The sequence below is a fragment of the Oncorhynchus tshawytscha genome, linkage group LG01 (genome assembly GCF_018296145.1).
Source record: "Oncorhynchus tshawytscha isolate Ot180627B linkage group LG01, Otsh_v2.0, whole genome shotgun sequence".
Taxonomy (NCBI): Eukaryota; Metazoa; Chordata; class Actinopteri; order Salmoniformes; family Salmonidae; genus Oncorhynchus; species Oncorhynchus tshawytscha.
This window is the reverse complement of record NC_056429.1, coordinates 38,478,064-38,504,865: the sequence shown is the minus strand read 5'-3', so window position 1 is coordinate 38,504,865 and position 26,802 is coordinate 38,478,064. Positions and strand designations below refer to the sequence as shown.

General features: G+C 43.6%; 1 protein-coding gene across 6 annotated transcripts in view; it reads left to right on the top strand.

Moving 5' to 3' along the window:
- Nucleotides 1-26,802, top strand: part of LOC112250445 (rho GTPase-activating protein SYDE2) — a 90,203-nt gene that overhangs the window by 50,607 nt on the left and 12,794 nt on the right. For 5 of the 6 annotated variants that reach the window (XM_024420607.2, XM_024420599.2, XM_024420626.2 and 2 more), the window contains 2 exons: nucleotides 21,148-21,329; nucleotides 21,720-21,951. In XM_024420607.2, coding sequence (XP_024276375.1) covers nucleotides 21,148-21,329; nucleotides 21,720-21,951 — 414 coding nt within the window. Of the gene's footprint in view, nucleotides 1-226; nucleotides 2,700-21,147; nucleotides 21,330-21,719; nucleotides 21,952-26,802 lie in introns of those variants that run through there. The other variant, XM_024420617.2, reaches the window with a different exon arrangement.

The window sequence follows — 26,802 nt, the reverse complement described above, 5'->3', positions numbered from 1 at the left end:
CCATAACCCAGTTTCACTCTGCTTAAAGTACTGTAATTCCTCACTGGTTTCTATCAGTGCCAGTGACAAACTAGGACAAACTATTTAATTTACTAAATATTTGTATTTGTTCTGCCTGATCATGTGGGGACTTGTGTGAATGTCCAATTTTCCTCTTTCCCATGCAGAAGAATATTAGCCTGATCAAAATGGCTGAATTAACCACCAGTTATCTGTTCACTTCTAGAGTCTTCCTGCCATGTCACCTTCAGTCAACCAATGAATACAGATTCCGGGAATAGACAGTTAAGAGAAAAATACTTGCTCATGGATTTCTCCCACCGGAAAAAAAGAGGAAGACCATGGAATCCCTTGGGCATTGTGGGATTGGGAAGAGGCCCATAGGAGTCCTCGTATGATGCCTGCTTTGATCTGAATGCATGGCAGGGCAAAGAACACAGTTAACAGTTGAGTGGGTCATTAAAAAAAGGGCCAACACTAGCGTGGATTGTTGGTTTTTGCTTGCTGCCTAAATTTGCTCTGCCGAGCATGAGGCTGTTGTAGATGGGCTGAGGGAGTGGCGTGAGGAAGGGTGGTTGTCCTGGGCTGGGTCAGGCTGGGCAGAGAGCGGTGGTAGATATGGGGGTTGGTGGTTTGAGTGGAGTCAGGCCAGCCAGAGAGAGAGAGAGAGAGAGAGAGACAGAGAGAGAGAGGGAGAGGCTAATAAGCATGCCAAATGTATGAGCTAAGAGGAGTCGGTGAGGGCTGGCTTGTCACACGGCTAATTTAAAAGGCAGAGGTAGTAAAAAGGAAGACCAGGTCAAAGTTTAAGCCAGAGCTTGCAAAACATGTGCACTGCCTGGCCTTCCTTTGTTTCAAACCTGGATCCCAGACAAAGTTACCAACTTCAGCAAACAGCCTCATCATGGTTGTCATGTTCTGAATACAGAACAGTAGCTGACATAAATTAACTGAATTTATTTAGCTAACTCTTTTTGTATCAGCAGATTTTCTGGGGTTAGATTTTCCTTGCACTTTCAGTTTCACCCCATAAAGTTTTTGCTATGTACATTCAGACGTTTTTTTGTTGTTGTAGGTTAACATGTAGTCAATAGACACATAGACAACGGGAGTCTGGACTTTGCAGATCTGTACTGTAATTGAATCAGAGTCTGTGTTAACAGCTGGGATGTGGCTTAAATCAGGGAGGGAGGTGGAGGGGGGCAGACGCGCGATCTCTCTCTTAGCCCTCTTTGACTAGGGGACAATTCCTCCAGGGCTGGGAGGCTTTGGCAGGACCCAGTGTCCACAGACCCACCCTCCAGTCCCCCAGCCCTCCAGTCACCAGCCCCTTTAGACAGTAGCACAGATGGAGGGACAAGCTGGTCATTTTACTTTTAGTCACGGTTGTGTGTTTTCAGTCCACCAGGCAGGGATTACCTCTGACTCGTCTGGTCCCGCTTGTAGAATCCGTAATGCTTAACCAAGGGAGGCAGTAAAGAGAGGCCTACTGGGTCATTAACATCATCTGCCATTTTGAAGTTCTTCTTGCAGTAGAATTTATTTTTAGTCTATGTAACATAGCTAGGAGCCTATACAAGGATCCCTTGTGTGGTGTTCATGTTTTTGTTATTCACCCAAAGTTCACAGGTCTGATGGACCCAATACAGAATTTTTGTAAAAATACCTAATACTTAGATGTTGTCTTATACCAATTACAAGCAATATAGACAGCATACATGGTTAGTATGTGCAATTTACCTCTGCTAGATCACATTTATCAATAAAAGCGCAGTTTTTTTTTTTTTTTAGATAATCAAAACATGGGTGGAATAAATCATTATCTTGAACAAATATAAATGAAACAAGGTTTATCACTATTGATGTTTATTGCTTTGATCTGAACAAATTGGAAGGACAAATTTTACATAGTGTTTTATGGAAATGATAAATGAGCCCCATTGAACACAAATTAAGGCTGGTCTATACACCACATGCAGGACAGAGTTTTACTGTGTGTGGTTGCAAATGTATTTCTTGCACTTGATGCATGTGTACTGCGTCTTCCTGTCTTTCTTGGGTCCACACACATCGCAGCGCTTCTTTTTGTTGCTACCGGATGCAATCTACAATGATGAAAATGCTTAGTTCAGGACTTTTACTAACATCTCACTCACATACATAGTTACAGCAAGCCAAGGTAGGAGATTCAGACACACACACATGCAACAACATCACTCACACCAGCATCCTCCTCCTGAAACCTCCTCACGATGGCTGCAGAAGCTGGGGTCCTTGGGATATGTTGCCTCCTCTGGATTTGAGGTCTTACCAATGACTTGCCCAGCTCCCCAAGAAAGAGCCGTCTCCTCTGGAGCTTCCCCCTGTTCCAATCTGTGTTCAATGTCATTCAGATGACAACCGCGTTGAAGATGTTGAAGAATATCACAAGTGGCCACCGTAGGGTTCTTCTTTTGCAACTGTAGCCAGTCAACAGCTTGTCTAAGTTGTCCACCCCTCCTTTTGTGGCATTGTAATCCATTATGATTTCTGGTTTCCTGGCCACACAGACTCTCCCATCCCTATGCAGCGTACTCATGAGTACCACATTTTTGCCTTTCTTTGGCACATAGGACACTAGGGACGTGTCAGCCGTGAACACAAACTCAGAGGAATAAATCGGCCTGTTCGTGTATTTAACATGCTGATAGAAATGTTGTAAAATGGATTTAAGTTTCCCTGCATTAAAGTCCACAGCTACTAGGAGGGCCGCCTCTGGGTGAGTGTTTTCTTGTTTGCTTATAGCGGAATACAGCTCATTCAGCGGTTATTTACAAAAATACATCGTCCGTTGCCCCTTGTCTTACCAGACCCTGCTGTTCTATCCTGCCGGTGCAGTGTATGACCAGCCAGCTGTATGTTGATAGTGCCGTCATTCATCCACGACTCTGTGAAGCATAAGATATTACTGTTTCTGAATGCCCCGTTGGTAGTTTAATCCTCCGCGAAGATCTTCTATTGTATTCTCCAAAGAATGCACGTTTGCTAGCTGAATGGAAGGAAGTGGGGGGTTTATTCGATCGCCTACGAATTCTCAAAAAGGCAGCCCGCCTTCCGACCCCCTTTTTCTCTGCCTCCGCTTCACGCAAATCACGGGGATCTGGGCCTGTTCCTGAGAAAGCAGTATATCGTTCGCGTCGGACTCGTCAAAGGAAAAAAAAGGATTCTGGTAGTCCGTGGTGATTAATCGCAGTCCTGATGTCCAAAAGTAATTTTTGGTCATAAGAGACTGTAGCGGCAACATTATGTACAAAATAAGTTAAACAACACAAATAAATGAACAAAAAAACGCAATCGGTTGGGGGCACATAAAAATGCCTTTTTCTCCGGCGCCGGTTTACTCATCACGTGATGTTGCGGCCACGGAGTCCCTGTCACGTCCAAGACAACCTGCATCCCTTGGTTCTTCTCAGGGGCTCCTCCATCTGGCTTCCCCGTATACACTTGCAAGTTCTACGCATATTGTGAAGCAGCATCGCAGTCAGCCCAGATCTTTTCCATATTTCATGTGTTTAGAAGATATGTACTGCCTGAAGGGGCAGCAGCGCCTAAATGCATAAGCTGCTCATCAACAGTAATGTTGGGCCCAGAGTTGTAAAACAGGGGAAGGTGGTCCACCCACTTGTCCCACACACTGACCTGATTTGCAGCTAGCTTGTCCTTCTGCCGCCGAACTGGTCTGGTGTCTCGGTTATCGAAGTGGATAATCCTGGCAATAATGTGGGATGTTTTCCAGATACATTGTTGCATGAAAAAGTTATCTGCCAGTTTCACAAGGATAAGAACCCCAAAGTATGCATGTAAATGAGTATGGTCCATCTCCTTCCGTCTCTCTCCAAAAACATGCCTTCCCTCCAAATTAGTGCAGTCCACAATGATTTTCTGAATGGTGTCTGGGATGAACAGTTCAAAAGAAGACATTATGTCCTACACATGAGTAACAGCCTTCTGTGTCGGCCCTGGTTGCATCCTTATCACATTGGCAGCCATGCGGGGTGGCTCATTCCTTGGGCAAAAAAAAACACTCAATTTCAGAATTTTTTTGACATCCATATTTCTCCTCCTTCAAGCTGCTGTTGAGCTTGCTGTTGACTTGTGGTCCTGGGGCTGGCTGGGAGTCAATCTCGTCATCTTCATCTTCACACACTACAAAGGGTAAAGAGTGCGAGAAAAGCGGGAGACAGGCAGGGACACAGACAGAGAGGTTCTTGGTGCTATGTTGAAACAGCAGGCCCAGGGAGGAGGAAGACAGTGAAGGCACACAGCAAACCTTTTTGTTTCATTTGTATTTGTTTTCACCTACACACACACACTTTTCCATACTCTTATTACCCTCGGTTCCAATGGACCGAAACACCACATATGTAATATACATGTGTAGGGGGGGTGCAGTGTGCACTCAACGAAAAGGTGTTCTTTTACGTGTTCTTCACAGAAAATGAGCCAAGACCAATGAGTCTCAGGTTCTATCATTGTATCATTTTTATTTTAGTAAACATTGAAAATGGGTCCTTACAGACCCGAACACCAAACAAGGGTTAACTGATCTTGTTGCTCCACCTGGTAGCTAATGCAAGGACAGTTGACAGTTATCTGAGAGGATAGCCCTATCAGCCCTTTCAAGCAACTTTCTGCTTGGCAGGAAGCCAACAAGAAGCCTCAGTGATGTGTTCTAAAATGAACAGAACAGTGAAAGTTAGGCCAGTGTGTTGAGCTGCTAGTTGCTCCAAAGAAGAAACCGAAAGTTGAGACTCCTTTTTCACTTGTTGGTTTGTTACAGGTTTGCAAAGGGAGGGTATTATATTACTGCTAACTTTCTATGTTTACCTGTAAAGTACCAGAATTTGGCCTCCAGGGTGGCGCAGTGGTTAAGGGGTGCTGTACTGCAGCGCCAGCTGTGCCATCAGAGACTCTTTTGGGTACTTGAGATTATCACAGGTGCCTAATTATCTTTGGGCCTCTGTGTGGCCTTGTAAACTCAGCAGAAAAAAGACACGTCCTCTCACTGTCAACTGCGTTTATTTTCAGCAAACGTAACGTGTAAATATTTGTATGAACATAAGATTCAACAACTGAGACATAAACAGAACAGGTTCCACAGACATGTGACTAACAAATGGAATAATGTGTCCCTGAACAAAGGGAGGGTCAAAATCAAAAGTAACAGTCAGTATCTGGTGTGGCCACCAGTTGCATTAAGTACTTCAGTGCCTCTCCTCCTCATTGACTACACCAGATTTGCCAGTTCTTGCTGTGAGATGGTACCCCACTCTTCCACCAAAGCACCTGCTAGTTCCCGGACATTTCTGGGGGGAATGGCCCTAGCCCTCACCCTCCGATCCAACAGGTCCCAGACGTGCTCAATGGGATTGAGATCCGGGCTCTTCGCTGGCCATGGCAGAACACTGACATTCCTATCTTGCAGGAAATAACGCACAGAACGAGCAGTATGGCTGATGGCATTGTCATGCTGGAGGGTCATGTCAGGATGAGCCTGCAGGAAGGGTACCACATGAGGGAGGAGGATGTCTTCCTTGTAACGCACAGCGTTGAGATTGCCTGCAATGACAACAAGCTCGGTCGGGTGATGCTGTGACACACCGCCCCAGACCATGACGGACCCTGCACCTCCAAATCGATTCCGCTCCAGAGTACAGGCCTCGGTGTAACGCTCATTTCTTCTACGATAAACGGGAATCTGACCATCACCCCTGGTGAGACAAATCCGTGACTCTTCAGTGAAGAGCCCTTTTTGCCAGTCCTGTCTGGTCCAGCGACGGTGGGTTTGTGCCCATAGGCGACGTTGTTGTCCGTGATGTCTGGTGAGGACCTGCCTTACAACAGGCCTACAAGCCCTCAGTCCAGCCTCTCTCAGCCTATTGCGAACAGTCTGAGCATTAATGGAGGGATTGTGCGTTCCTGGTGTAACTCGGGCAGTTGTTGCCGTCCTGTACCTGTCCCGCAGGTGTGATGTTCGGACGTACCGATCCTGTGCAGGTGTTGTTACACATGGTCTGCCACTGTGAGGACAATCAGCTGTCCGTCCTGTCTCCCTGTAGCTCTGTCTTAGGCGTTTTTACACACTTTATTTATTCTACAATATCAATGTCTTTGTTGTAAATATTGACGCCAAACTGGTGGCAGTTGAGTTAAAGTCAATAGTTGGAAGAGTTGCAGAATTAATAGAAAATCATTCCATTTTTGATCAGATGCTTTTTTCATTAATTAGGCTATTTTCTCTTAAGCCATATGATCTTTCTACTAGAAACTCATGGACAATATGGACACAGATATAAAACATTTACACTATATATTAACTTTTTAAAAGGTTATTAAAGTATAAATGACCAAAGTTACCATAGACTGCCATAGATTACCTCGTTTTGCAAGCCTAGTTTATCAGGGATACAGACCCCAGTTTGTAGCTCAGCTAGCTAACTTGAATTATTTTTCATACCGCCAGTCCACTTCCCTCCACTCCAGCCCTCCCAATGCAGTGAAGACATGGAAAGACATTAACAAGTGCCCCCTTTGTTGCCAAACAAATACAGATGGTATTTGGCTCACTCGCGCGTGGTGGATTAGCTGAGCTCTAGGCCACCAGGAGGCAGGAAGGCCCCGGAGGGAGGTGGTCAGCCTGCCATACAAAGACCTACAGCCATGGCCCTGTGTGAGTGGGTGGATGGGTGTCAGAGAGAGTAGCAGGCAACACAAGGACTGAACAACCCCCCCCCGGCCCTCTCTCTACTGGTCTCCTGGTTCGAGTGGATGGGGGAGTAGTGGGGGTGCTGAAATTGGGGTTGTAGTGTTGGTAGGAGAACATGACCGTAATTTGTTGCTTTAGGGTGGCACCGGCCGACAGCAGCAGTGACCTGCAGTTTTTGTTCAAAGGTTTTATAACATTTCCCCACTTACAGTATTAGTCTTGTAGTGTATGGATGTCATAATGTTTCCTGATATTTCTGTAGAGATTCTGCAAAAGTCTACTCTACTGTTTCAGTTTTTGGGCCGATCTACAGTGAGATTTGCCTTTCAGTGATTACAATTTGGACCAAAAAAACTATTTCTCAGCCGTTTCAAAGCTAATTACTGGCACAAAATCCCAAAACAACTTCACCGAAAAACCAAAACACCTTCCCTGAACAACAGTTCTCCTTTCCATTGCGTGTTTGTTGCCTGTCAGACAGGCTGTGAAAATAAGGGTAACACCTGCAGAGCAAGGACACCTGTTCACCCCTGAGCCTGACCTTGACTTGTGTGAGTGAGTTTCATTTAATGAAAAACATGATTTTGACTGTTCAGGACCTTTAAAGCTACAGCGAAAATTGCAGGTGAAAACTCAATAAAAACAAGTCTCAAATGTAATGAAAATGTCTATACATTTCAGCTGTTTCAAAAACATCGCTCTGCTATTATTATTTTTACTGAACGAATGTTGGGCTCAACAAGACATTTCTGTTTACGCTGCCCTACTTATAGAGGGGCAACTGTTGTGGGAGTGTCGTGTGCGACCTCCGGAGGTAGCTTTCTACAATACGCAGTTTGCATTAAAGTAATGTCTCTCGCGAATCGGTATTTCTCGAAGTTCTCCTTATTCCTCATCAATGCGAATAGACTCTCTAGAGAGAGAAGTCTGCTTTAAGTGCCTTCCCTGATTGGTTGACACAGCAGACTTAGTTTTGCAGGATTTTTTTCCTGCGATACAACCACGGCTGTGTGGTGTTGGAATGCACAGACCGCAGACTCTCTTCTCTGTACTGCTGTATTGAGCCATGTTGGGTCTGCAGGAAGGCTCATAATGTGCAAACAGACCTGGGTTAGGCTCAGCGGGAGGGGAAGAAACGGTCACACACCATGAGTTCTATGACACAGTATAGGAGCAATATAGGAAGGAAATATATTTTTTTACACAGTAAAGACAAAATAAAATACACTGAATGAACAGCCTTAATTCGTCGGGGCATAGAACCTGCAAGGTTTTGAAAGAGTTCCGTAGGGATGCTGGCCCATGTTGACTTCAACGCTTCCCACCGTTGTGTCAAGTTGGGTGGTGGACCATTCCTGATACACAAAGAAGCGTGGAAAAACCCAGCAGGCTTGCAGTTCTTGCCACAACCCAGTATGCCTGGTACCTACCACCATACCCCGTTCAATTGTCTCAAGGTTTAAAAATCCCTCTACACTGATTTGAAGTGGATTTAACAAGTGACATCAATAAGTGATCATAGCTTTCACCAGAATTAACGTGGTCTGTCTATGTTTTGGAATAAGCAGGTGTTCTTAATGTTTTGTACACTAAGTGTATAAGTATCTTTAACATACAGTAGGACCCTACTATACATATTTTCTTCAGATTTGGTTAGTACATTCACACCTAGTGTAGTCGCTGTTGATATTCTTATCTCTATACTGTACCTATGTACTATGCTCTTGCCCGTGTGTTTAAGTTGGATGTCTCTGCTGAATAAATCACAACTGACCCAGAGAGTCAGTTGGAAGTCCAAGTCATCTTGGACTTTTCAACAGTGAACTGAATCTAGAGTGCATTCGGAAAGTATTCAGACATCTTGACTTTTTCCACATTTTGTTACGTTAGTCTTATTCTAAAATAGATTCAATAGTTTTTTTCCCCTCAATCTACACACACCGCCCCATAATGATGAATAAAAAAAACAGGTTTTTAGAAATTGTTGCAAATTTATTCAAAATTAAAACACATATTACATTTACATACAGTACCAGTCAAACGTTTGGACACACTCATTCCAGGGTTTTTCTTTATTTTTACTATTTTCCACATTCTAGAATAATAGTGAAGACATCAAAACTCTGAAATAACAGATTTGGAATCAAGTTATAACCAAAAAAATTGTTAAACAAATTCTTCGAAGTAGCCACTCTTGGCATTCTCTCAACCAGCTCCATGAGGTAGTCACCTTGGAATGCATTTCAATTAACAGGTGTGCCTTGTTAAGTTAATTTGTGGAATTTCTTTCCTTCTTAATGCATTTGAGCCAATCTGTTGTGTTGTAACAAATTATGAGGGTATACAGAAGATAGCACTATTTGGTAAAAGACCAAGTCCATATTAAGGCAAGAACAGCTCAAATAAGCAAATCGAAACGACAGTCCATCATTACTTTAAGACATGAAGGGCAGTCAATCCGGAAAATGTCTAGAACTTTGAACATTTCTTCAAGTGCAGTCGCAAAAACCATGAAGCGCTATGATGAAACTGGCTCTCATGAGGACCGCCACAGGAAAGGAAGACCCAGAGTTACCTCTGCTGCAGAGGATAAGTTCATTAGAGTTACCAGCCTCAGAAATCGGCAATTAACTTCCTCAGCTTGCTGCCTAAAAAATGCTTTCTCAGAGTTCATGTAACAGATACATCAACTGTTTAGAGGAGACTGTGTGAACCAGGCCTTCATGGTCGAATTGCTCCAAAGAAACCACTACCAATAATAAGAAGAGACTTGCTTGGGCAAAGAAACACGAGCAATGGACAGTAGACCGGTGGAAATGTCCAAATGTGAGATTTTTGGTTTCAACCGCTGTATCTTTGTGCGATGCAGAGTAGGTGAACGGATTATCTTTGCATGTGCGGTTCCCACCGTGAAGCATGGAGGAGGAGGTGTGAGGGTGCTTTTCTGTTGACACTTTCTGTGATTTATTTCAAGGCACACTTTTCAAGGCACACTTAATCAGCATGGCTACCACAACATTCTGCAGCGATATGCCATCCCATCTGGTTTGCACTTAGTGGGATTATCATTTGTTTTTCAACAGGACAATGACCAAAAAAAACACACCTCCAGGCTGTGTAAGGGCTATTTGACGAAGAAGGAGAGTGATGGAGTGCTGCATCAGATGATGTGACCTCCACAATCACCTGACCTCAACCCAATTGAGATGGTTTGGGATGAGTTGGACTGCAGAGTGAAGGAAAAGCAGCCAAAAAGTGCTCAGCATATGTGGGAACTCCTTCAAGACTGTTGGAAAAGCATTCCAGGTGACTCTCATGAAGCTGATTTGAAAGAATGCCAAGAGGGTGCAAAGCTGTCATCAAGGCAAAGGGTGGCTTATTTGAAGAATCTCAAATATAAAATATATTTAGATGTTTAACACTTTTTTGGTTCCTACATGATTCCATATTTGTTATTTCATAGTTTTGATATCTTCACTATTGTACAATGTAGAAAATAGTCAAATAAATAAAAACCCTTCAATGAGTAGGTGTGTCCAAAATGTTGACTGGTACAGTAAATATTCAGACCCTGTACTCAGTACTTTGTTGAAGCACCTTTGACAGCGATTACATCGTTGAGTCTTCTTTGGTATGATTCTACAAGCTTGACGTACCTTTATTTGGGGAGTTTCTCCCATTCTTCGCTGTAGATCCTGTCAACCTCTGTCAGGTTGGATGGGTAGTGTCGCTGCACAGCTATTTTCAGGTCTCCAGAGATGTTCGATCGGATTCAAGTCCGGGCTCTGGCTGGGCACTCAAGGACATAAAACTTGTCCCGAAGCCATTCCTGCGTTGTCTTGGCTGTGTGCTTAGGGTCGTTGTCCTGTTGGAAGGTGAACCTTCACCCCAGTCTGAGGTCCTGAGCGCTCTGGAGAAGGTTTTCATCAAGGATCTCTCTGTACTTTGCTCCGTTCATCTTTCCTTCGATCCTGAATAGTCTCCTAGTCCCTGCCACTGAAAAACATCCCCACAGCATGATGCTGCCACCACCATTCTTCACCGTATGGATGGTGCCAGGTTTCCTCCAAACGTGACGCTTGGTTTCATCAGACAAGAGAATCTTGTTTCTCATGGTCTGAGAGTTTAGGTGCCTTTTACTGAAGAGTGGCTTCCATCTGGCCCCTCTACCATAAAGGCCTGATTGGTGGAGTGTGCGGAGGTGGTTGTCCTTCTGAAAGGTTCTTACATCTCCACAGAGGACCACTAGAGCTCTGTCAGTGACCATCCGGTTCTTGGTCACTTCCCTGACCTAGGCCCTTCTCCCAGATTGCTCAGTTTGGCTGGGAAGACAGCTCAAGGAAGAGTCTTGGCGGTTCTAAACTTCTTCCATTTAAGAATGATGGAGGACAGTGTTTTTGGGGACCTTCAATGCTGCAGAAATGTTTTGGTACCCTTCTCCAGATCTGTGCCTCGACACAATCGTGTCTCGGAGCTCTACTGACAATTCCTTCGACCTCATGGCTTGGTTTTTGCTCAGACATACACTTTCAACTGTGACCTTATAAACATGTGTTTGCCTTTCCAAATCATATCCAATCAACTGAATTTACCGCAGAGGGACTCGAAGTTGTAGAAACATCTCAAGGATGATTAATGGAAACAGGATGCACCTGAGCTCAATTTTGAGTCTCATAGCAAAGGTTCTGAAAACTTGTGAAGTTATTTCAGTTTATTTTAATACATTTGCTAAAATGTATAAAACCCTGTTTTCACTTTGTCATTATGGTGTATTGTGTGTAGATTGAGGATGTGTTTATTTAATTTTAGAATAAGGCTGTAACAAAATGTGGAAAAAGTCAAAGGGTCTAAATACTTTCTGAATGCACTGTACATCACTATGTCAACAGGAGTCCACCTTCTGCATTCCTGCCAGACTTCATGCACTGGAATGAGAATCGAATGGAACAGTACTTCATTATTCCATCTCTGGGGAGTTATTCCACCACTAAAAAGAAGCCTAATCCCAGATTCCCATTTAATGGTCAATCTGCTCTTTGTTTCCTGTCTATGACTGGATTAGTGGGTAGCAGGGATGGTGTTTATGCCCGGCAGTCTGAAATAGACAGGACAGCATTAAGTTAATGACTCTCTTCCTTAAGTGGACAATGGGAATGGACGGGATAAAAAGTGAACATTTGATTCATGCTCTCATTGCTCCTCTAAAAAATAAATTTAATTATTTTACCTTTTATTTAACCAGGTAGGCTAGTTGAGACAAAGTTCTCATTTTCAACTGTGACCTGGCCAAGGTAAAGCATAGCAATTCGACTCATACAACAACAGAGTTACACATGGAATAAACTAAACAGTCAATAATACAGTAGAACAAAAGAAAACAAAAAGTCTATGTACAGTGGCTGGCTACAGGTTATCTACAAGTCTCTGCTAGGTAAAGCCCCGCTTATCTCAGCTCACTGGTCACCATAGCAGCACCCACTAGTAGCACACGCTCCAGCAGGTATATCTCACTAGTCACCCCCAAAGCCAGTGCAAATTAGGTAAGATAAGGGAGTTAGGGCAATAAATAGGCCATGGTGGCGAAGTACTTACAACATAGCAATTAAACACAAATGGTAGATGTGCAGAAGATGAATGTGCAAGTAGAGATACTGGGGTGCAAAGGAGTAAGATAAATAAATAACTAAATACAGTATGGGGATGAGGTAGGTAGATAGATGGGCTGTTTACAGATGGGCGATGTACAGGTGCAGTGATCTGTGAGCTGCTCTGACAGCTGGTGCTTAAAGCTAGTGAGGGAGATGAATCTCCAGCTTTAGAGATTTTTGTAGTTCGTTCCAGTCATTGGCAGCAGAGAACTGGAAGGAAAGACGACCAAAGGAGGAATTGGCTTTGGGGGTGACTAGTGAGATATACCTGCTGGAGCGTGTGCTACTAGTGGGTGCTGCTATGGTGACCAGTGAGCTGAGATAAAGCGGGGCTTTACCTAGCAGAGACTTGTAGATAACCTGTAGCCAGTGGGTTTGGCGACGAGTATGAAGCGAGGGCCAACCAACGAGAGCGTACAGGTCGCAATGGTGGGTAGTGTATGGGGCTTTAGTGACAAAATGGATGGCACTGTGATAGACTGCATCCAGTTTGTTGAGTAGAGTGTTGGAGGCTATTTTATAGATTACATCACCGAAGTCGAGGATCGATAGGATGGTCAGTTTTACGAGGGTATGTTTGGCAGCATGAGTGAAGGATGCTTTGTTGCGCTATAGGAAGCCGATTCTAGATTTCATTTTGGATTGGAGATGCTTAATGTGAGTCTGGAAGGAGAGTTTACAGTCTAACCAAACACCTAGGTATTTGTAGTTGTCTACGTATTCTAAGTAAGAGCCGTCAATAGTGACGCTATACGGGCGAGCAGTGATTAGCATGCATTTAGTTTTACTTGCGTTTAAGCAGTTGGAGGCCACGGAAGGAGAGTTGTATGGCATTGCAGCTCATCTGGAGGTTAGGTAACACCGTGTCCAAAGAAGGGTCAGAAGTATACAGAATGGTGTCGTCTGCATAGAGGTGTATCAGAGAATCACCAGCAGCAAGAGCAACATCATTGATGTTTACAGAGAAAAGAGTCGGCCCGAGGATTGAACCCTGTGGCACCCCCATAGAGACTCCCAGAGGTCCGGACAACAGGCCCTCCGATTTGACACACTGAACTCTATCAGAGAAGTAGTTGGTGAACCAGGCGAGGCAATCATTTGAGAAAGCAAGGCTGTCGAGTCTGCCAATAAGAATGTGGTGATTGACAGTGTCGAAAGCCTTGGCCAGGTCGATGAATACGGCTGCACAGTAATGTCTCTTATTGATGGCAGTTAAGATGTCGTGTAGGACTGAGCGTGGCTGAGGTGCACCCATGACCAGCTCTGAAACCAGATTGCATAGCGGAGAAGGTATGGTGGGATTCGAAATGGTCAGTAATCTGTTTTGTTAACTTGGCTTTTGAAGACCTTAGAAAGACAGGGTAGGATAGATATAGGACTGTAGCAGTTTGGGTCTAGAGTGTCACCCCCTTTGAAAAGGGGGATGACCGCGGCAGCTTTCCAATCTTTGGGAATCTCAGATGATACGAAAGAGAGGTTGAACAGGCTAGTAATAGGGGTTGCAACAATTTCGGCAGATCATTTTAGAAAGAGGGTCCAGATTGTCTAGCCCGGCTAGAGTTGTAGGGGTCCAGATTTTGCAGCTCTTTCAGAACATCAGCTATCTGGATTTGGGTAAAGGAGAAATGGTGGGGGCTTTGCCGGGTTGCTGTGGACGGTGCCGGGCAGTTGACCGGGGTAGAGTAGCCATGTGGAAAGCATGGCCAGCCGTAGAGAAATGCTTATTGAAATTCTCAATTATAGTGGATTTAATCAGTGGTGACAATGTTTCCTAGCCTCAGAGCAGTGGGCAGCTGGGAGGAGGTGCTCTTATTCTCCATGGACCGTGATGAGGGGTGGTCGTTTGGTCGCAGACCCATTAATGGATGCAGGTAATGAGGCAGTGATCGCTGAGATCTTGATTGAAAATAGCAGAGGTGTATTTGGAGGGCGAGTTAGTTAGGATGACATCTATGAAGGTGCCCTGTGTTTACGGATTTGGAGTTGTACCTGGTAGGTTCATTGATAATTTGTGAGATTGAGGGCATCAAGCTTGGATTGTAGGATGGCCGGGGTGTTAAGCATGTCCCAGTTTAGGTCACCTAGTAGCACGAGCTCGGAAGATAGATGGGGGGCAATCAATTCACATATGGTATCGAGGGCACAGTTGGGGGCAGAGGGAGGTGTATAGCAAGTGGCAACAGTGAGAGACTTGTTTCTGGAAAGGTGAATTTTTAGAAGTAGAAAGTGTTTGGGTACAGACTTGGATAGTAATACAGAACATCTTTGCAGTAGATAGCAACACTGCCCCCTTTGGCAGTTCTATTTTGGCGGAAAATGTTATAGTTAGCGATGGAGATTTCAGGGTTTTTGGTGGTTTTCCTAAGCCAGGATTCATACACGGCTAAGACATCCTGGTTGGCAGAGTGTGCAAAAGCAGTGAGTAAAACAAACTTAGGGAGTAGGCTTCTAATGTTAAAGCCTTGGTTTCATGCATGTTTACTGTTACAGAAGTCAACAAATGAGAGCACCTGCGGAGTGGGAGTGGAGCTGGGCACTGCAGGACCTGGATTAACCTCTACATCACCAGAGGAACAGAGGAGAAGTAGGATAAGGGTACGGCTAGGTGCTATACGAACTGACCGTCTAGCACGTTCGGAACAGAGGGTAAAAGGAGCAGGTTTCTGGGCACGATAGCATAGATTAAATGCATAGTGTACAGACAAAGGTAAGGTAGGATGTGAGTACATTGGAGGTAAACCTAGGCATTGAGTAATGAGGAGAGAGATATAGTCTCTAGAGACGTTTAAACCAGGTGATGTCATCGCATATGTAGGAAGTGGAACATGGTTGGTTAAGACGTATTGAGCAGGGCTAGAGGCTCTACAGTGAAATAAGACAGTAATCACTAACCAGGACAGTAATGGACGAGGCATATTGATATTAGAGAGAGGCATGCGTAGCCAAGTGAACATATGGGTCCAGTGAGTGGTTGGACTGACTGGGGACACGGCGATTCAGACCGTTAGCAGGCCAATGCTAACAGTTAGTAGGCCGGGGCTAAACAAGCTAGCAGTTAGCAGACCGGGGCAGGCAAGCTAGCAGTTAGCAGACCGGGGCAGGCAAGCTAGCAGTTAGCAGACCGGGGCAGGCAAGCTAGCAGTTAGCAGACGGGGCAGGCAAGCTAGCAGGCAGACCGGGGCAGGCAAGCTAGCAGTTAGCAGACCGGGGCAGGCAAGCTAGCAGTTAGCAGACCGGGGCAGGCAAGCTAGCAGTTAGCAGACCGGGGCAGGCAAGCTAGCAGTTAGCAGACCGGGGCAGGCAAGCTAGCAGTTAGCAGACCGGGGCAGGCAAGCTAGCAGTTAGCAGACCGGAGCTAGCAAGTTAACCTTTGTGGCACGTCGCGATGGGGGTAATCTGTTTTTGCCTCTTCGTGCGGTGACGTCGATAGGCCAGTCGTGGATTAGTAGGGTTCCAAGTAGCTCTAGGTAGCTAGCAGGTTAGCAGAATGGGCCTTCAGCGGGCGTCGCGCCTGAGGGGCCTGTTGGAATCCTCGGGCAGATTGTCGTTATTCCAGTCGTAGAGGATCGGATATTGTAGCCCAGGAGTGGGCTTCGGTGGTAGCACAGGAGCCCTGGCCGGGCTAGCTTCAGGCTAATTGGTGCTTGCTCCGGGATGGAAACGCTAGCCAGGAGTGGTCACCCCGGAATGCGGTTAGCTAGTTGCGAAGATCCAGATGAAAATGTTCCGAGTTTGCGGTAGGAATCCGGGGATATGGAGAGAAATAGGTCTGTTATGCTCTGGTTTGAGTCACGTTGTTCAAACTGGCGAGAGCTTTCCGAGCTAAAGGTTAGCTGATGACCGCTAGCAGTGGTTTGCTAACTGATCGCTGGTAGGTAGTTAGCCGGCTAGCTTCAGTTGAGGGATTCCAGATCCAAAGTAAATAGAAATACTTTAGAAAAAAGCAGATCCACGGCACATTGGATGAGGCGGGTTGCAGGAGAGTATTTTGAAGTTGAGGTTTAGGAAAATATATTTTAAGATATTCGAAGAAAAAGATGTAATAAGATATAAGGGACACGACAGGACAAAGACGTCTGACTGCTACGTCATCTTGGAAGTAGTCTGTTAAAGAACATTGTCACTATGAAACTGCTAGACGGTGAGTTGCAATGTTAGAAATAAAATATTGGTAAAAATGTACATTACTCTTCCTATCCTTCCCTCATCTCTTTGTTCCCTCAGCCCTATGTTCCGTCAGTACCCACTGAACCAATTTTAATTCAAATTGGCACAAATGCTTATTGTTATAAGATAGACAATTTGGTTCAGTATTCAGACCCCTTGATAATTTCCACATTTTGTTACGTTACAGCCATATTCTAGAATTGATTAAAACATTTTTTTCCCAATGTCACAATAAAAAAGAAATGTTTCCATGATTAATCAAATAAATCAAATTGATTGTTTTTAAAGCCCTTCTTACATCAGCTGATATCTCAAAGTTCTGTACAGATACCCAGCCTAAAACCCCAAACAGCAAGCAATGCAGGTGTAGAAGCACGGTGGCTAGGAAAAACTCCTTAGAGAAGCCGGAACCTAGGAAGAAACCTAGAGAGGAATCAGGCTCTGAAAGGGTGGTCGTCCTCTTCTGGTAGTGCCGGGTGGAGATTATAACAGAAAATGGCCAAGATGTTCAAATGTTCATAGATGACCAGCAGGGTCAAATAATAATAATCAGTGGTTGTCGAGGGTGCAACAGGTCAGCACCTCAGGAGTAAATGTCAGTTGGCTTTTCATAGCCGATCATTAAGAGTATCTCTACCGCTCCTGCTGTCTCTAGAGAGTTGAAAACAGCAGGTCTTGGACAGGTAGCACGTCCCGTGAAATAGTCAGGGATCCATAGCCGCAGGCAGAACAGTTGAAACTGGAGCAACAGCATGGCCAGGTGGACTGGGGACAGCAAGGAGTCATCAGGCCAGGTAGTCCTGAGGCATGGTCCTAGGGCTCAGGTCCTCCGAGAGAGAGAAAGAGAGAGAATTAGAGAGAGCATACTTAAATTCACACAGGACACAGGAGAAATACTCCAGATATAACAGACTGACCCTAGCCCCCCGACACAAACTACTGCAGCATAAATACTGGAGGCCGAGACAGGGGGAAATACTGGGGACTGAGACAGGGGGAGACACTGTGGACCCATCCAACGATACCCCCGGACAGGGCCAAACAGGCAGGATATAACCCCACCCACTTTGCCAAAGCACTGCCCCCACATCACTAGAGAGATCTTCAACCACCAACTTAGCATCCTGAGACAAGGCCGAGTATAGCCCACAAATATCTCCGCCACGGCACAACCCAAGGGGGAGTGCCAACCCAGACAGGAAGATCACGTCAGTGACTCACCCCTGCTAGGGATGGCATTGAAGAGCACCAGTAAGCCAGTGACTCAGCCCCTGTAATAGGGTTGGAGACAGAGAATCCCAGTGGAGAGAGGGGAACCGGCCAGGCAGAGACCGCAAGGGCGGTTCATTGCTCCAGAGCCTTTCCATTCACCTTCACACTCCTGGGCCAGACTACACTCAATCATAGGACCTACTGAAGAGATGAGTCTTCAGTAAAGACTTAAAGATTGAGACCGAGTTTGCGTCTCTCACATGGATAGAAAGACCATTCCTTAAAATTTGAGCTCTATAGGAGAAAGCCCTGCCTCCAGCTGTTTGCTTAGAAAATCTAGGGACAGTTGGGAGGCCTGCGTCTTGTGACCGTAGCATACGTGTAGGTATGTACGGCAGGACCAAATCGGAACGATGGGTAGGAGCAAGCCCATGTAATGCTTTGTAGGTTAGCAGTAAAACCTTGAAATCAGCCCTTGCCTTAACAGGATGCCAGTGTAGAGAGGCTAGCACTAGAGTAATATGATCAAATTGTTGTGTTCTAGTCAAGATTCTAGCAGCCGTATTTAGCACTAACTGAAGTTTATTTAGTGCTTTATCTGCGTAGCCGGAAAGTAGAGCATTGCAGTAGTCTAACCTAGAAGTGACAAAAGCATGGATTAATTTTTCTGCATCATTTTGACAGAAAGTTCGATTTTTGCAATGTTACGTAGATGGAAAAAAGCTGTCTTTGAAACAGTCTTGATATGTTCGTCAAAAGAGAGATCAGGGTCCCGAGTAATGCCAAGGTCCTTCAGTTTTATTTGAGATGACTGTACAACCATTAAGATGAATTGTCAGATTCAACAGAAGATCTCTTTGTTTCTTGGGACCTAGAACAAGTATCTCTGTTTTGTCCGAGTTTAAAAGTAGAACATTTGCAGCCATACACTTCCTTATGTCTGAAACACAGGCTTCCAGCGAGAGCAATTTGGGGGCTTCACCATGTTTCATCAATGTTCAGCTGTGTGTCATCTGCATAGCAGTGAAAGTTAACATTATGTTTCCGAATGACATCACCAAGAGGTCAAATATATAGTGAAAACAATAGTGGTCCTAAAACGGAACCTTGAGGAACACCGAAATTTGTCAGAGGACAAACTGATATCTTTCCGACAGATGAGATCTAAACCAGGCCAGAACTTGTACGTGTAGACCGAATTGAGTTTCCAATCTCTCCAAAAGAATGTGGTGTTCGGTGGTATCAAAGGCAGCAATAAGGTCTAGGAGCACGAGGACAGATGCAGAGCCTCGGTCTGATGCCATAATCTCCAGGTAATGAATTTGCATATGTCCTATCTGCTTGGATTTCGAAAAAGTTAACCCCAAATAAGCTAGCAGTGTTATTAAATTTCTTATTAAATAATTCAGTGAAAGTTAATGACGGTTTTGGAGCAGTGGCTTCTTCCTTGCTGAGTGTCGATGTCGATATAGGAATCGTTTTACTGTGGATATAGATACTTTTGTCCCTGTTTCCTCCAGCATCTTCACAAGGTCCTTTGCTGTTGTTCTGGGATTGATTTGCACTTTTTGCACCAAAATATGTTCATCTCTAGGAGACAGAACGCGCCTCCTTCCTGTGCGGTATGACGGCTGCGTGGTCCCATGGTGTTTATACTTGCTTACTATTGTTTGTACAGATGAACATGGTACCTTCAGGCGTTTGTAAATGCTCCCAAGGATGAACCAGACTTGTGGAGGTCTACAATTTATTTTTATGATGTCTTGGCTGATTTCTTTAGTTTTTCCCATGATGTCAAGCAAAGAGACACTGAGTTTGAAGGTAGGCCTTGAAATACATCCACAGGTACACCTCCAATTGACTCAAATTATGTCAATTAGCCTATCAGAAGTTTCTAAAGCCATGACATCATTTTCTGGAATTTTCCAAGCTGTTTACAGGCACAGTCAACTTAGTGTATGCAAACATCTGACCCAATTGTGATAGTGAAATAATCTGTCTGTAAACAATTGTTGGAAAAATTACTTGTCATGCACAAAGTAGATGTCCTAACCGACTTGCCAAAACTATAGTATGTTAATAAGATATTTGTGGAGTGGTTGAAAAACGAGTTTTAATGAGTATATGTGAACTTCCGACTTCAACTGGAAAAATAATATTAAAATAAAACACGTAATAATAAATTCACAATGAGTAACGATAACTTGGATATATACACGGGGTACCAGTACTGAGTTGATGTGCAGGGGTACGAAGTAATTGAGTTACATATGTACATATAACTAGGAATAAAGTGACCGATAATAAACAGTAGCAGCAGCATATGTGATGAGTTTTAAAAAAGCTAGCTCAAAAAGGGTCAATGCAGATAGTCCGGGCAGCTAATTGGTTAAATATTTAGCAGTCTTCTGGCTAGGGAGTAGAAGAACGGCCTCAAAGTTTGTTTAAAAAAATAAAATAAAAAATATTTCGCAGTCTTGTCTTGGGGGAAGAATAACATTCCCAGAACATTTCTTCTCAGAACGTAAACACAGAAAAGTATACGTTCCCACAACTTCCAATGAACCAAAGGTGCTAGCTGGGTAGTTAGGCACTGAAAAAAAGAGAAAATATTCCAGTCCACCTCAAAGAATTGACACGCTGTCAATACCTTTTTTCTTCTTTCTTTATTTCTGTATTTGTCCTCCCCCTTCATGAAAAGAAAAGGCAAGGGGCTTAGTGTATATAGACAGTGTGGGCTTCATGTTTGTTCGTCTCTTTTGTCTGAGCCTGGGGAAGGCTGAATGTGGCTGGAGTTACAGGTGTGAATGCCCACGCCATCACAGACCCAAGCGCCCCCCTCTTCGCCTCACCACCACCTCCGACATTCTGAGGCTGCCATGTCATACCCAATTTCAATCAGAACAGAGTCCACCACAACAATGAGTCTTAAAAGCCTTGGCAGCCAGCAGAGTGTGTGCCAGGTCTGGCCTGCTGTATAAAAGGGGAGAAGAAAACACTTAGCTTTTCTCAATAATGACTCTTCGTAAAGATAATATTTTTAGGGATTTGTCAGGTATTTTAAGCTGTCTTGTGAAGTAGTACATAAGAGGTATTTCACTTCATTGAGCCGTGTAAAAAAAAAAAAAAAAAAAAAAAAACATATGAAGCCCAGCTGATAAGGTCCACAGAGCACAAACAGACAGTGGTGTTGTTCATTGTGTCCTTTCTGGTGAAAATCTTTGCTGTCCTCTTAAGTAACATCTGGCAGCTGTAATCATTATCAGAGTTATGATCAGAAATCATTTTCTGTTAACTCAATGAAGAGTTTCTCATGCTCTCTCACTCGCTCTCTCCTCCCTTCCCCTCTTCTTCTCTCTCTCCCTCTCTCTCCAGGTGTTCTGAAGGACTACCTGCGTGAGTTGCCCTACCCCCTTATCACTAAGCACTTGTATGAGACTGTGTTGGACTCTATGGCTCAGAGACCTCTACGTATCGGAGCAGGAAGATGTGAAAATGACCCGGCAGACACAGAACACACCGTCAGTCTCCTGGAGAACCTGCCAGAGGTGGAGAGGGTAAGGGACAGTTCCTCTTCAATCGATCAATGAAGTTTATACATAAATCAACATTTGTCACAAAGTGCTTTTGCAGTTGCCTTTGAGTTCACAGTGCTCTTGGTTCTCTACATTCACCAAGTTCCTTCAGTAATGTTCATTAGTACTGTGCAGCGTTCACAGTACACAGTTTCAAACCCTCTTGATGTTAGGAAATAACAGTAGCTGAGAGAAATAGCAATAGCATAAACAAAGATCCAATAAGCGACACATTTCGGTTGAATGCATTGTTGTGCAACTGACTAGGTATTTCCTTTCCCTTAGTGCGTTTGTGTTTCTAAAAAGGAGCCGTGTCTTTGGTCAGTGTTGATCCGCCCTTACCCAGCATGTTTTCTGTCTCTGTTACCCCAGTTGACCCTGCGGAGGCTGCTGGACCATCTCAAGCTGGTGGCGTCATACCACGAGGTCAACAAGATGACGTGTCAGAACCTGGCGGTATGCTTCGGCCCCGTGCTGCTCAGCCAACGCCAGGAGGCCAGCTGTCATAGCAACCGGGTCTTCATCGACTCGGAGGAGCTGGCCAGCGCCCTACACTTCAAGAAACATATTGAAGTGCTACACTACCTGCTGCAGCTATGGCCAGGTACACTATGGAGATACAATACTAGAGTGGCCTTTGAAGTGAACCTTCATAACTCTAGAATGAGGTGATATGGCAGCCATCTTGGTCAGGGATGCATTCTAAACCAGTATACTTCATGGTGTAGTACCATGCAGTACCACTGGATCTAGAGCCATTTAGTAAATATAAAAATGCCTATCTTTATTACTGGCTCATTACTCCTGCAGTGAATGTATCAGCCTTTTAAATCAGGCCGTTGAGTAGTGTGTCTACAGTACATGGGCATTCTGAATTACTAAAACAACAACTTAATAAACAAGTAATAACAGACTTAAGCATTCACCCAAAATCAGACAAGCCATTTCTTAGAAGGACATATTGTTCCCCCGGATGCTTTCTAGTGCAAATTGTTCCCAGCACTGTGCTGTGGTTCTGTTCTAAACATGACTTTTAAAGGCTGGGTTGGCACTTTAGCTGACACGCACGCACACACACAGCAGATAGCCATTCGCCACATCTGTTCGTTCATCATAGATTAAATGCTCCACAGAGTGCTTCATCATGACGGCCAAAGCCTTACTGTAAACCAAGCTCAGTGGGCAGGGACGCTTTTATATAAATCACCGTCCAGAGAAAGTGTGCTTCTAAAATGGCACCCTATTCCTTATATAGTGCACTACTTTTGTCCAGAGCCCTATGGGACCTGGTCAAAAGAAGTGCACTGTAAAAGCAAATAGGGTGCCATTTGGGATGCATCTGAAGACATCCTGGACCAACTGTGGCTCTATGGTTGTTAATGTGTCTCTGTTCTGCTCTCAGCAGCTGTCTTCTTTGTGTGCACGGTGATACGAGACAGATGAGTATAACTGGGATATGAAAGAAAGATGAGCGTAGGGTTGCCAGAGGGTTTGGTTGTCAAATCCTGTGCCGATGGATGTGCTGCCTCTAACGAGGATGGGGAAGAGAAGACTAAGACTATACAGTAACTGTCTGATCCCCTCAGATCTAACATTTTCTCTAACCAATTTAACTTCATAGTGTTGTGTACACAGTTGAAGTCAGAAGTTTACATACACCTTAGCCAAATACATTTAAACTCAGTTTTTCACATTTCCTGACATTTAATCCTAGTAAGAATTCCCTGTCTCGTGTCAGTTAGGATCACCACTTTATTTTAAGAATGTGAAATGTCAGAATAATAGTAGACTGATTTATTTCAGCTTTTATTTATTTCATCACATTCCCAGTGAGTCAGAAGTTTACATACACTCAATTAGTATTTGGTAGTATTGCCTTTAAATTGTTTAACTTGGTTTTAACATTGTTTAAATGTTTCAGGTAGCCTTCCACAAGCTTCCCACAATAAGTTAGGTGAATTTTGGCCCATTCCTCCTGACATAGCTGGTGTAACTGAGTCAGGTTTGTAGGCATCCTTGCTCACACACGCTTTTTCAGTTCTGCCCACAAATGTTCTATAGGATTGAGGTCAGGGCTTTGTGATGGCCACTCCAATACCTTGACTTTGTTGTCCTTAGGCACTTTTGCCACAACTTTGGAAGTATGCTTGGGGTCATTGTCCATTTGGAAGAACCATTTGCGACCAAGCTTTAACTTCCTGACTGATGTCTTCAGATGTTGCTTCAATATATGCTCATAATTTTCCTCCTCATCATTGTGAAGTGCAGCAAAGCACCCCCACAACATGATGCTTCGTGGTTGGGATGGTGTTCTTCGGCTTGCAAGCCTCCCCCTTCTCCTCCAAACATAACAATGGTCATTATAGCCAAACAGTTCTATTTTTGTTTCATCAGACCAGAGGACTTTTCTCCAAAAAGTACGATCTTTGTCCCCATGTGCAGTGGCTTCTTCCTTGCTGAGTGGCCTTTCAGGTTATGTCGATATAGGACTTGTTTTACTGTGGATATAGATATTTCTGTACCGGTTTCCTCCAGCATCTTCACGAGGTCCTTTGCTGTTGTTCTGGGATTGATTTGCACACCAAAGTACATTAATTTCTAGGAGACCGAACGTGTCTCCTTCCTGAGCAGTATGACGGCTGCATGGTCCCATGGTGTTTATACTTGCGTACTATTGTTTGTACAGATGAACGTGGTACCTTCAGGCATTTGGAAATTGCTCCCAAGGATGAACCAGACTTGGAGGTCTACAATTTATTTTCTGAGGTCTTGGCTGATTTCTTTTGATTTTCCCATGATGTCAAGCAAAGAGTCACTGAGTTTGAAGGTAGGCCTTGAAATACATCCATGACATCATTTTCTGGAATTTTCCAAGCTGTTTAAAAGGCACAGCCAGCTTAGTGTATGTAAACTTCTGACCCACTGGAATTGTGATACAGTGAACTATAAATGAAATAATCTGTCTGTAAACAATTGTTGGAAAAATTACTTGTCATGCACAAAGTAGATGTCCTAATCAACTTGCCAAAACTATAGTTTGTTAACAAGATATTTGTGGATTGTTTGAAAAATGATTTTAATTGACTCCAACCTAAGTGTATGTAAACTTCCGACTTCAACTGTATACAGTGCCTTCAGAAAGTATTTACACCCCTTGACTTATTTTGTCACTGGCTTTACACACACACAATACCTGATCATGTTAAAGTGGAACACAGCAAAATAATAAGAATAAGTCAAAGGGTATGAATACTTTCAGTGCTTACATGAAAGTCTTACATGAAACAAATTCTGTACATGGAAAATATCCTTATTTAAAGATTGCAAACATGTTAGTGCTAGTCAGATATTCAGTCCAAGGAAACCATCTCAGATAATTTTGTACCTGAGAGAACAGACTGTTGTTGAATATTGTACCCATTCATTTGTCAGCTGCAAAGCTGTACCTCTACCATAGACCAGTTTAACTGGTCTAACACTTCCACTCACAGGTTGCCAAAAATAACTAACTGAAAGCCACACCCCCAGTAATCCACAACTCTAATATAATGTACCTCTACCATAGACCAGTTACAACACTTCTACTCGCGGGTGGTCAAAAATAATAAATTGGAAGCCTCGCCAACACTAAGCCATACCACCAATATAATTTCACAGTGTGCCTTGCCTCGAGCGAATTGTAGACTTACCCCCGAAGAATGTATTTGTTAGTGACAGAGACATGGTTCCTGAATTCATACATTTTTGAACATGTGGCCTTCAAGTGAGTTCCTTGGCTATTTATCATTATAATTAAACTCTTTATGATGAAACATTACATATCTCATCACACCTTATTTTGAGGCCTAGCATTACCCTAATACAGTGGCTTGAAACTCATGGTTTACAGGCCACATCAGGCCTGTTAGTAGGGTTGCAAAATTCCAGTAACTTTCTCCAAATTCACAGATTTTAATCTTCCATCTGGGATTTCTGGAAGCTTGTAAGTCACATTATGCTTCTTTGCAAAGTGTAATTTTTTGTTGGAATTGGTGTGGAAATCCAACTGTTGGAATTTATATTCATCCGCAACCTTATTTCATAATGACTGCCAGGATTAGGAAAAATGTGCAGATGCTATCTAAGCCATTTAATCTGGAACAACCATTTCAGTAATGTGTGCCAAAATCTATCAAAATGATTGGATCAGTTTAGGAAATTGTATGTTATTTATCATTGTGTAGCATAATATCAATCAACCAATCACTCAATGTACATGCAAAAACAGATATTAAAAACAATTTCAAAAAAATCTACCTGTAGTAGAGCATGCTGGGTAAAAAGTTTATTTATCATAAATTTAAAAAATGTAGTATATGCGACTTCTCATTTAGTTTGGGTCAGTACCATAAACATTTTAAGTAATAAATTACTTTTCATTAACTTTGAGTTCAACATACTAGAAGTATTTGAGTAAAAAAAAAAATACTTCTGCGTCAGTGTAGTTTCCATCCCTGGCTAGAGCCTAGAGGTGTGTCCTGAGTGAGTAACTCTAACCTTGACCAAACTGAAATTCAAGTCTTGGCTGGCCCGCAAATCTGTTTACACAAACACACCTCCTGTTCTTCATGCCCACTTCCTCAGCTCAGTGTGTAATGCGGCCAGTCTATAATTAAGGACATTCCAGTCCTAACCTTAGCCCATAGCTCTCCCAGCTTTAGTCTAGTCTAATGTTTAAAAACCATTATAGGATATTTTCAGCTTCTTCACAAGGTCCACACCTTCCAATGCATAGTTGCATAGGCCTGGAGTGTGTGTCTGGGAGTGTATGTCTGGGAGAATGCTTTGCTTGGCCTCTGTACATGCTTTGTTTTGTGTTAATTTACTGTATGTGTGTACAGTGCCGATTTTAGCATGTCAATCTTGTGGGGCAAACAAATATGTTTTAGATGCATGCCAGCAAAGCCACTACAACACAAAACTAAACAATACATGAATTGCACTATGACGGTGACAAACGGTGCCCACAAATTGTTAGGGCCTACATAAAGCTTTCCCAACAGCAGTCCCAATACCTTACCACTGCTACACCTGGCTATCTGCAGAGCCTTGTCTGGCAGCAAAACAGTTAATTCAGCCTCATTTTACTGCCTTTAAAAAAAACATAGCTTATATGGCTGACTTGCTTAAACCAATGTGGTTTATATTGACAATTGAGATGTAACAAATTATGGCATAAGGGGACGATGAGCTGATGAGGCAATCCAGCATTTCGTTTTAGACATAAATGAGCAAGCTAGGACAGACGAAGTCAATATACAGTGGGGAGAACAAGTATTTGATAACCTGCATAATCGTCAGTATTTCCTACTTACAAAGCATGTAGAGGTCTGTAATTTATCATAGGTACACTTCAACTGTGAGAGACGGAATCTAAAACAAAAATTCAGAAAATCACGTATGATTTTTAAGTAAT